The sequence below is a fragment of the Cottoperca gobio genome, chromosome 15 (assembly GCF_900634415.1).
Source record: "Cottoperca gobio chromosome 15, fCotGob3.1, whole genome shotgun sequence".
Taxonomy (NCBI): domain Eukaryota; kingdom Metazoa; phylum Chordata; class Actinopteri; order Perciformes; family Bovichtidae; genus Cottoperca; species Cottoperca gobio.
The window spans coordinates 18387997-18400400 of NC_041369.1; the positions used below are offsets into that span (position 1 = coordinate 18387997).

A 12404-nucleotide genomic window follows, 5' to 3' on the forward strand; every position below is an offset into this window, starting at 1 on the left:
AATCCAGCTCACAGCAAATTGAGAATATGCGTAATATAGCACATAATCCTAAATAGGCCACACCCACAAGCACCCTCTTGATTAATACTTGCCCACAGAGTATGTCTGTAATGTTGTCCAGAGGTTATTGTACAAATCGTTCCTGAGTTATGACCAATTTCCAGCTAAGCCCCGCCCTCTGCAAAGTTTTTTGATTGATGCCGGCCACGCTTTTTGACCAATCTTTATATTAGAAATGTGTAACTCAGTCCTGCCATGCTGTATACCATATGTGGTGCTGATAGAGTCAAAATCTAAAAGTACTTTCATATTAGCCTACTGTTTTTCACAATACGCACAAAGCAAAACATTCACCATTGGGGACTCCTATTGTCCAGGGGGCTTTATTTGTGTGCACAATTTTAAGTCAATCGTATTTATTGTATGAGAGGCGTGACCTTTCCAAAATGGCATTATTTGGGTGTTAATTACAGCGCCACCATGTAGCAGATTGGAGTCATATTTCCTGCGTTATTGGGTCAAGTTTCAAGCTTCTAGCTCATTCCTGGCATCCGATTTGATCCGGGGCACACAACAACAAATAATAATAACATACCGGCACAAAGGCAATAGCATTTTATCACTTTGGGGTTTGAACCCTAAAATATGCCCTGGATGAAATCATCTGCCTAATATTGATTGCAATTTTCTACATTCAAACATCAAAAGTTAAAAAAGTTCTGGTACCCTGAAAAGGAGATCAGAGTGGGAGCTCATTTCTTTTCATTACTTCTAGGCGTAAAGTATGAGACAAGCATTGGGTGTCAACCAAAGACTGGTGTCAACATAAGGAGAGCAGAACCTCTGACCAGAGTGGTGATTTAGCGACATCCAACGTTTAAAAGCTGCAGCCATGTAGGTCTGCTTTTTTTTCTTCAATGTTAGCTTACATTGACATTTTGTCATTGCGTAACATTTATTGGGAAATCCACTATGCAAACACACATTTATATTTTGTCTATCTATATAATAACAACGTCATCCTGTTATTGCTGCTGTTCCTCTGTATCTGTTGCATTTCAAAGATTCCTACAGAGATTATAGGCCCTGCATGCAGATGCTTCAATACATTTTATTTTTTTGTTGGGGAACAGCTGAACCTCACTTCCTGAAGATAACGCCTTGACATTAATTAACACACGTCAAAGTTACTGGATGTATTAAACAAATAGATGTGTCATGCAAGCAAAGCAAAAATGACAGCAATTGGCAATGTGATGCAAATTCATGCATACAGGTGAGGTTAACCTTCCATTGCTATATATTTTTTAATGCATCTATCCTGCAGTGCATTGCCCAATGTGACATTTTAGCCTTCACTCAAACGTATAAACAGTCAGATAATGGGCACATAGCCACTATTACCTTTTACTTTGTAGTCAGATCAAACTTCAAACCTGTCATACAGAGGTAATGGGCATACACACACACATACGCACACACACACACACACACACACACACACACACACACACACACACACACACACACACACACACACACACACAGAGAGAGAGTTTGTCAGCTGCAGAAAGTTTGAGTGAGTGGAGGAGGAGGAGGAGGAGGAGGAGGAGGAGTGGTTCGCAGCCTCCTGCTGGTGTTAACTAGGCTCATGTGAGGTTTTTCTTGACACTGTGAGTCTGACAGAGGAGGCGACCATGGAAGAGGAGGGGGACACACACCCGGAGATGAAGCATTTTTCTCTGCCATGGCCTCTCCCCAGGTTCCGCTCTCATAGTGACACCTCTGGATTTCGCTCCAGGATGCTGTTCAGGCTCCGGGGAGCCCGCTCAGGTAGGATAAACCACAAAAACTAAACTACAAGGCCAACCTATAACTTTAACCAAATTTAACCATATGATGCTGTATATTCTTTAAAATGACATTCCTATTCACCTGAGACATTAGAACTAAACTACCGCTGTCTTTCATCATCAATATAAAATGGCGCTTATTTCTTTTGATGTAGCAAGTTATACTAGTTTCTCCTGGATAGCTTAATCTCTATATGACTAATGCAGCAGCAGTATTGCTTCATGCTCTCCTCCACAGAGAAACTTTCCCCCCTCTCTTACATTTACGTTTTGTGCTGGATGCCACAAATAAGACACACAAAACTTGTTTTTCTTCTTCTATCCTTCCTATATTTACAATGTCTTTAAGGTGTTGTCCTTTGTTTCATAATTTATTCATTCATTATTATACATATTGCATATGTGTTTACTTGTTTGTTAAACTAAAACAAGTACAACATTATAAACAAATTGACTATATATTGAAAAGTTGAAAATGCTGCCAAAAGCTGCTTTAATACACTTTAAGCAGTAGAGAGTGTGTGGTCAATAATGCAATGTCTTATATTTGTACAATGTGTATGAATAAGTTACAGCTTTGACATTGGTGTTTTTTCTGTAGGTGTGGCTGTCAAAGTGTTGCGTAAAAAGAAAATATATATTTTGTCAGGCTTTGTAACCAACTCTGCGTTCTCAGCGTCTTACTTAAATGTCAGTGTCACAGTTTTGCTGCCTGAAGCCTTTAGCTGTTGAGCCTGAGGCTTCGACTGCTTCTGTGGTTAGAACCACTTCCTATCGGCCTGTCTTCAGTTTTTAACCTCGAACTCAGCCTGCAGCCGTGCGCTTCCACAATTGACACACCTACACCTTCTATACTGCCGGCATGAAGAGTATTGATAGAAGCTGCTGCTTTTCCATTGGGGCTGTCTTGCTATGCAGTCTGATGAATTTATTATAACATTACAGCAATACCTAAATTAGATGTTGCTGTTATCTTGCTCATCTTCAGCTGCCACAGGAAGTGTTCTGTGTTTATGGTTAAGTTGAAATGACAGGAAATGATCATCGAGTAGAGCAGAAAGGAAATTAGATGTCCTAAGTTGTTTATGTCTTTTTGTTTGGATTTTGAGCTTCATAGTTCGAACTGTGTAAGAGCCTGAGGTTAAACACTCTTAGATACTTCATATACAGTCCTCTTAGTATGTTTGTATTGTAATTAGTTTTAGATTTCACAATTGGACATGTTCACACACAAAATCACTTTTCTCTACACACTGTGTTGTGATGTTCAGTAACATGAACTGTTTGTAACTCAAGCAACAGGGGGAGCTAATTCACCTTTTTTACAGAGATCCTGAAAAACCATGTGCATTAAAATGGCACCTCACACATATGGCGATACAACTTTATTCACATCCATCCGACAGGGTGAAGCTTCAAAAGCAGCCACGGGGGACCGAGGGAGAGCATGCTGGGTTAACTTTCTACATGATCTGAATCTCATCTCAATCAATCTCACTACAATTGCATCATCTTCTGAGGAAGATCGTGTGATATGATCGAAAGCTCCAGAACAGCTACTGAAATGGGTGATAAGCTAGTGATGGTATATATTTTATTTCTATTTTCTATCACCAATATAAGGTGTATTAGGCATAAGAATGCACACACATTTGCACTCCCACATGTGCATGTGTGTTTGTGAAAAAATCTATTTGACAGAAATGCGTAGGCTAGGATGCTCTGTGCAATCTGATGTAAATAGCATGTTGTCTTCCGGAAGGGCGCTGTATCGCTCTTGTAATTACACAGGCAGAGACCAGAAGCAAGGGATGAAAAAGAGAGGAGAAAAATGGATAGGGAGGCCAAGAAGTGTTGTATTAAGAACAATAAGGGGTACAAAAAAGAGGAGAGGGGAGAGAGTAAACGAGCTGAAATTAAAGGAGACAGTTTGATGGGAACAATGGGGAAATGATGAGAGGAGAGGAGGCTAAAAGGGATGCATGGACAGGATTATTAAGGAGGAGGAGAGTACAGAAGAAAGGCTGAAGACAAGAAGAGGACAACAGAGGAGTGTCAGCATGCTACACTCTGCTCTTTGTGGGTACTCTCCTCGAAATAACATTGATTAGACCCTTTTAGTCTGCAATAACTACTTGTTAAAATGTACTGTGAAGCAGGAGCAGCCCTTCCTCCTTCACTGCCCACACACAGTCCATCCTCAGCCACTGTAGCGCCGACATACCCAAAAAGTTCTACTTAAGGTTTTCTTTCAGTATTTAAGTGTTGCTTTGCACTAAAGCTAATGTCATCATGATCATTTGCTCATAATGACAACGCTGATGCGCTGATGTTTAGCAAGTATAATGTACACCATCTTAGTTTAACGTGTTGGCATGATAACGTGTTGGATGGAAAGTTAAGGGATCACTAGAGGTATCATCCTGAGTGGCACATGTACACGTTTGACCAATGTCATGGCAATCCATTCAGTAGTTGATGGGAAGGCTTCATCCTTTGGAGACTATGAATCTCTGTGCAAGCTTTTGTGCCAATCCATGTAGTAGATACTTCAGTCTGGAGCTGACTTGCCTTCCCTAGAGCCTCGTCGTTAGGGTCGCTAAAATAAACTCATTTCAAGGTTTGACATCATTAATGACCCTGCTGGGAGACAGTCCTCCCCCAAAGACCAACAGCGACCAAAACACGACACATGTTTACGCTTAGGTCACAAAGCCTTCTAGCGGACTCGCATCAGACTTTAACACGTGAGACTTTCGTTTCCTTTCTCCAACTGACCGTTGACGGTCGTGTCTAGATGGTCGGGTCGAAGCGATGTTTAACATCTAGACACGACCACAGTAAACATCGGTTTCTTTCAATCACGATTGTACTCGTTCCCTGACTTTAACCACATGGCTATTATTGTAACCATAATAACGAAGGTCCCCTAACTTTAATGAAGTCATTTCAACACAAACCACAATGTTTTCCTAACTCTAACCGAGTCGTGTTTGTGCCTGAACCTGACCTTAACCACAGTGGCGTCGGATCATAAACCGTATTTAGTTTTTAACAGTGATGTGTAACAGAGGAACTGATGTCATCGTGCCGATGGGGGCGTCAGATCAGAAAATGCCTGTATTAGTTCTATGTGTTGTGTGCAACCTGTATTGTCATATACTACGCACTGAGCAGAAGGACGTGTTCAGGGTACATATGGCTTTCTGTTTTGTTTATGTTGCATTGTCTTTGTTTATCCTAAATGTAAAAGTAAACTGCTTTCTCATGTCCTACATCTTGAATCCCTTCTTTAATAAAGCGTACTACCCTACACAGGTGACTGTAATCCAATAATCAAGGTGATTGCTTGATGACACACAGCTGCGTCCTAATTTGTGTTGCCTAGGCTCCCTTCAGTCTTCCCGAACACAAGTATATTTTAACACATTCTCTTCTAATCTCACTGTTTTTGGATGTTCTCTATGTGTTGTTCTCACATTTAACGGTGAGAAAAGAGGTCTTTTTAAATACCAGTTGACCTCGTGAGGTACTGACACCTGCATGTTTTCCATCTACTTTGGTGTGTGTGTGTGTGTGTGTGTGTGTGTGTGTGTGTGTGTGTGTGTGTGTGTGTGTGTGTGTGTGTGTGTGTGTGTGTGTGTGTGTGTGTGTGTGTGTGTGGGGGTGTTGTTGGAGTCGATGAGCCAGTTGTTTTTCTTCTCGCTTGTTGTAAACCGTTTCATGAGAATTCAACTAAAGTTAAAGTCTCACTTTTCTGTTTCTCTCCCCCCCCCACCTGTCTATCAGTAACTCAGTGTGGTTACTCACTAAGCCTTTAACTCTATTAATATTTGTTCAAACGCCTCGGACAGGATGTTAATATTACGCTGCACGGCCTCGAACAATGCTGTGTACACACAATAAGTGTATGTGCGTGATGGAAATGTACACTTTACAATTGCTGGGTTCATTAAAAAAGCCAATTAAACAGATTATTATGGGAAAAAAACAAGAATTATAAGATTTAAGCTGAATAAGGGAGAAGATACAAATGGAGAAAAAGGAATAGAAGAGGAAAACCAGAATGTGTATAGATTGCTGAGAGGAAAGGAGCGCTGTACCACAGGGCATGATGGTAGCAGCTCGTATGTAGTCAATAACATAATGGCTGTGTGGACATCATGTCTGCTCTCAGTCCAGTTCACTTGTGTTTGCATTGGCTTACATACACAGTCACACACAGATTTGCATCTCTTCAGTCCATCAGTGTGTTTTATAATGTCCTGCTCCACTTATTCTTTTCACAGGTGGAACTTTTAGTATCAGAAGAGATATATTTAATAAAGAACAGGAAATTAAAAATGAGCTTCAGCTTGATGCACAAACAGACACACATGGCAGTCGGGTGCTACAGAGTGAGCTCCAGCATCACACAGTCACTCGCATGCAGATGACATATTTAGTGACGTGTTGAGTGGCTCTTTACAACACTTGAGGCACCACAAGTGTGTGTGTGTGTGTGTGTGTGTGTGTGTGTGTGTGTGTGTGTGTGTGTGTGTGTGTGTGTGTGTGTGTGTGTGTGTGTGTGAAAAAAACAGAATGCCTCTTCGTCCTCGTTCTTTCTATCTCTCCTGTCTATCTCAGCGTTGATGTGTATTGATTTATTTAGCGTCGTGATTAATACTGATGCTGTGTTTTATGATCCATGGGTTTAATATCTACATTGTTTTTTCATGGCGCCGTCACTGCGGCGCCATGGAGGTCAGGTGTGCTCTCCAATCAGCAGTTTGTTTGTGAAGACCCTAAAAATGTGGCTTCAAATCTTATTTAATATTGAATATTGTGTTACTAAGAAACAATCAAGGCAAAAAAAAAAAGGATGCATTAGTGTAAATATATGTATATATGTGTGTATATATATATATATATATGTGTGTGTATATATATATATATATATATATATATATATATATATATATATATATATATATATATATATATATATATATATATATTTGTATTCCAGTATGAATTCCTTATAAGTTAAGGTTGAATCAATTATTCACAAATGTTTTTTTTCTTTCTGATTCCATCATTTCAAATAGACATTAATTACTTTTTGCAGTTTTATATCTTTGTAAAAAAGTTTTTTACATTTTGACCTTTTGATTTCACTAAACATACATTTTAAAGAATTCATCTTGAGCTCTGGGAACGTGTGAAAGGCATTTTTGTGACATTTCTGTAAAATAAACAATTGTAAAAAAGGACGAGGACGTTATAACATCCATATCATCACAGAAGGTGGACGTGTCACATGTCACTGGATTGACAGAATTACATAAAATAATCATGTCTTCTGTTTACCACTTTACTATCATATTGATAATGTGAAGTCTGTTCATATCTGCTGAAGATAACTGACTGCAATAAAGTGAAGAAATGAAGAAAAGTGAAAAGTAAAAGTAAACTCACTAAACGTACAGCACGCTACCTGCTTATTTGATGCATCTTCTCCTTATTCCGTCACTTTGGGACCTCAACACGGGAGGTGAGAGTGGAGCCACACAGCAGCCAGAGGAAGGAGGAACAACTTGACAAGCAGGGAGATGGAGATAAATGCAGGAGGAGGCACAGATTGGGAGGGAGAATGAGGATCTGAGATGGAAACAAACATTAACTTTTAATGCTCTTTGGGAGGCAGCAGGGAGGGATGGAGGGAGGAGGGGCGAGTGAGGAGCAGACAGTGGAGAGAGGAAGTAGACAGACAGGGAGAGAAAGGGAGGGGAGGGAGAAGAAGGGAGGCAGGGAGGAGGGGGAGTCAGTAAGGGGAGGGAGGGAGGCAGAGAGGTGGTGTGTCGGGAAGAGGCTAGGATCAATTCACATTGCTGTGAATATTCCCTGGGTCAAGTCATGGAACATGACGGTGAGTTCTCATCTTATATAATCAGCTTTATCTTTCTCTTCCTCTGTGATTGTGTTGTCCGTTGACTTTATGCGTCTGTGTTAATGTACCACAAGCATGGTGGGCACAGAGAGAGATTGTTTCCACCACTTGTTCTTCTTCTCTTCACATACGGTCCTTATTTATCTGTCACATGTTATTACTTTACGAGTTAGGTGTACACACAGGCTGCGAATCCTCAGCCTATATTACGTGAGCGATGAACGAGCCTGCTTACTATGTTCAGTCATAAGTTAGCTGTGTGATAACCACTCAGTCAAACACATTTTAAAAGGGTTCATAGTGCATTTTCACATGAGCCAGTATTAGTAGCTTTGGCTGTTTTGTAACACGAGCTTATTTGTATGAGCATCTGACCATTGATCATTTTGTTGTCACTGTGTCTGAGAAACAGAGCGGCTTTGTCTAATACTTCTTTATCTTGTTACATAAATCTAACTAGATATGCTCCATATACCAATGACAACAACACACAGTCACGCATTATGCACAGGAACACTACTTTAAAGACACAAGCAACAGAACTGTGCAATATTAATAAGATGCTAATGCTGCAAGTAGATCACTTAATAACATTAGGGTTTCCTATATCTTCACTTAACCAGGCTTCTGCTGTGAGGGCCAGTTCTGCTGATGACACTTTGGCAATGCTTATGAGGCAATGATGATTGTTGACGTACCTTTAAAATGCAATTACTGGTTTAGTAAGTCTGCCCACAGTTGCATTATAGCATTATAGTATGGCAGTAACTTTATTCTCAATATTTCTACAAGGGAAATAAAGGCCTATAACTCCAGGTGGGCTCGTCTTGGCCGTATTAGAATAAATGACAATGACACCTCGGTGCATCGGTTGGCGTCACACTCATCTGAAGGACGGCAGGCGGGCTATATCGGGACTTTGTTATCTAATATAGTTTAATTACTGTTTGCAGGGGTTGTCATAACATATCACAGAGTTTAATAGGCAAAAAGCCCCTGTTGCTATGTAGTACTAAAGAAAGCTGGACATTTAGGGCCGAGATGATGCTTTGACTCCAGTCGTTTGTTTCTCTCTATTGTTGTCCCAGGTAGGCTTACAGCAATCGATCCACTTTAATCTGTGTTCCTTTGTGAGTACGCTTTTGTCTGTGTTGATGGGGGTGTGGCCCTGGTACAGGATGGGTACACGGCAAATTACCGTTGTTGTGAATTTGTGAAACGGCATTTTGCAATGCAAAGCTGCGTCTGTGAGTGTGCACACTTGCATATGCATGTTCTGTGATGCATGTGTGTGGGCGTCTGCTGTGAGCACAGATGTGCATTCAGGAGACAACGTAAGGTGAGACGACACAACGGGCCTCATGCAGGAAGCAATATACCAACAAATGTCCTCTTAAGTTTCTGTTTGTATCCAAGATATGGTCTTATTTTGTTATCATCCATCGACTTCTGGGATTCACCAATGTTTTCTTATTTTTGCTCTTCTCTTCGGTAGGAGAACATTTTACGAGTGGTCGAACGCGCTCGTGCCAAGATGCCAATTGTACAACAATATACGTTTTTAATTTGAGGATCATAAAACAATGAATATCAGAAAATGAAATTTCGATCATTATATGTTTAAGAGTAGTTATAATGATTGGATTTAATGTGTGGGTTCAAATAAGACTACAAAAACTCTCGGAGGATGATGTGTGCGTTCAAATTCTGAATGCCTTACATGCTTTTTGATTTCCCTGTAACAGCACTCGCATGTTTACTTTGTTTAAGTTTATTTAACAGTGCCTTAATGTAACCACTGATGAAGTTTTGGGCATGTATCAGAATATTTGCACATGACACAGCACCCTTATATACTGTTTAGGGGGAGTTACCTTTGCTAATAATAGACAATCGGCCACACACCTCCAGTGTATGATCAGGTGGTGTTCATCATGCTGATAGTTAAGAACTTTTGATGCATCTGAAGTTAACTTCTCTTATTGTTTCTCTTCACAGAAAATATAAGAGAAATTAAAAAATATTTCTCCTTGAGGCTCAATGTGCGCATTTGCATGTGGCTTAACTAAAGTAAGTTACATTTGCATGTGGCAGTCTGCACTAACTGGAGACACTTTACACGTGTAAATGAGTACACAGTCTAATAGAAGCTCATGACTGAAGTTACCCTCTTTGAGAAAAAGAAGATTAGTCCTAACTTCAGTTGAAGGGACAAATGCGTTGTCAGCTTTTTGTAAGGTATGTCAGATCATCTCTCTCACGCTCATTTCGTTTGATGTGAGACTTCCCCTGTCAAAACAACATACCAGCTCAGCAGATGGATCTACTTGTTTGACAGGTAGGTTCGTTCAATGTTAATGTAAAAACTTACAGCGAGGCTTTATAGCTCAATTATGTATCGTTTTCACGGATTACATTAGTAAGAGTGTCTCTTTCATTGGTGGTTCTTGCGACCAGTTGCTGTAAACATGGCTTGAATTTGCCAAAACTAAAAAAAGGTTAGCTTGCGGTGCTGCCCCAGACCTCTTGAGGCACTCTCTGGTAACAAACCTCCGTCAGTAAAAGCTAGCTGGACGTCGGCCAAGGTAAGCATCATCAACCACGTTGAGCCTTGATAGAGTAATAATGTCACAACTGAGCAAACATGTCTGATTGTTTTGCAATTGACTCCAGTAAATCTGTACGGACATGGCCTCACACAGTTAATATGAAGGCGTAGAGAATAAATGCAGGCTGCTCTTGGTTTCCACAGTCACTGTCCTCCGAAGGCCTCACGTCACACACTTCTAAAGCACAGACATTGCCTTGTGTTTTCTTTATGAAATAGTCATAAACTAATGTTGATATTCAATGTTTCCCTCTGGAGTGGCCTTTATTCTGTGATTATTATTTAAGACTCCTCAGCTCTTTCTGTCCCTGTCTCTGTCTCTTTCTCTGTCCCTACGGAGCTTGCTTTATCTCGAGCTCTCTGGCTGCCTGTCTGGCAGGATGTCAACTATTGATTTATACAGGCAACATTTTAGCAGTGATGGCGGCTTATGGGTTGTGCCAAATAGAATACAACAAACAGGAGATTAGGTTTCAGACAAGCTGGCTGGCAAATGTGAAGAGGAAGCAAAATGACAGTAACCGCTACTGCATCGTTGCAATGAAAGGTAAATGCCCTTTGAATAGGAATATGCAGGGTAATGAAGGTGGAGAGAGTGTTTGAAAGGAGGAATGATTGAATATTGGTTAGTTTTAGTTGCTGTATACAGACTTCCTTTCAGATCGTGTGGCAGAAACTACATCGTGCAATATTAAGTTACAATTTTAGATTGTTATTAGCAGCCACAAGTGGTTTTATTTCTGCAAACAACGATAACTGAGCGATAAATGTCAGTCAGTGATTTATATTTGGTGTCCACAGTGTAAACACATCAAAGAAAGTCAGAACTATCGAGAGCAGAGGTTGTTTTGGGAGGAAATTTCACGTTAAAGCCTCTGAAAACATTAAATATTCATGACTAAATAAGCAACACGTCTTTTATTTACGTTATCTTGTTGCACCTTCTTCTTCTGCAATGGTTTAATGACACCCGACTGTTTATCTCAATGGAACTCTTAATATTTGTGATGTATCGAAATGAGCATACACACATTTTAATAATATTCTGTTGCAGATTTTGGATGGAAACTACGGTAAGAAGCTGATTGAGAATATAAACTAAGAAGTAGTACCTCTCAGCTCAGCTTGCTTTGCTTGTATAAGTGAGCCTGGTCATTGCTGACTCACATGTGGCTGTTATGACAGTTTGATACAGACTGGTATAGTGGAGAGATGTCCGGTCCCTAACTCTTAATAAAGGTCAGCTGCTCCATAACAGAGCCGCTGGTGGAACATCACACACTTAAACAGGTTTGGATCTAGGTATGTAAGGGAAGTGTATAATAGGCAACTTGTAATCAAAGTGCTCTTCAGGAAACTAATGACACACACACACACACACACACACACACACACACACACACATTCCCTCTCCTTTGGCTATGACAATATTATGACACTGTCCTCTGGCAGTAGCTGAGTTTAATAAATAAATCAAGGGGAGGGGAGAAAGGCTCTGAAAAGTAGCACTTAAACAATTATTACCCTCTTGTTCCGCTGAGGCTACTACTTAATATTTGATGACTCCTTTCCTTTCTTCTGGCCCTCCTCCTCCTCCTCCTCCTCCTCCTCCTCCTCCTCCTCCTCCTCCTCTTTCTCTCCTGTCTTTACTTTTTCTGTTCCGGCCAATGAAAAGGTCAGCCTCCCTCCGTTGATCTCTGTTATTTAGTGTCAGGACAAACAGGACTCCATTCCTGAAAAGTGTCACTTGACATACAAACTCCCGTACTCAAAGCCTCTTGACATTGAGTTTAACTCCAAAGATCGCCGTGTTGGATATTGTATTCGTGCACAGATTTACAGTAAAAGCCTCTGGATTGATCTAAACTCAATCCAGAGGGAGCTTTTCCCTGCGACTGTTTGATCAGTAAGTGACGCAGAGGAATACAGAGTTTGAAGAGGATCAACAGAAATATGTTCACGATCAACCTATTATCTCTATCTTTGGGTTTTCTATCAAAAAGCTTTGACTTTC

The 12404-nt window shown here is 40.4% G+C and overlaps 1 protein-coding gene across 1 annotated transcript in view; it reads left to right on the plus strand.

Annotated features, from left to right (window-relative positions):
* Positions 1-838: 838 nt before the first annotated feature.
* phactr2 (phosphatase and actin regulator 2) overlaps positions 839-12404 on the plus strand; it is a 35040-nt gene continuing 23474 nt past the window's right edge. The window contains exons 1-2 of the mRNA XM_029450343.1: positions 839-894; positions 1679-1833. Coding sequence (XP_029306203.1) covers positions 1698-1833 — 136 coding nt within the window. The 5' untranslated portion in view covers positions 839-894; positions 1679-1697. The remainder of the gene's footprint in view (positions 895-1678; positions 1834-12404) is intronic.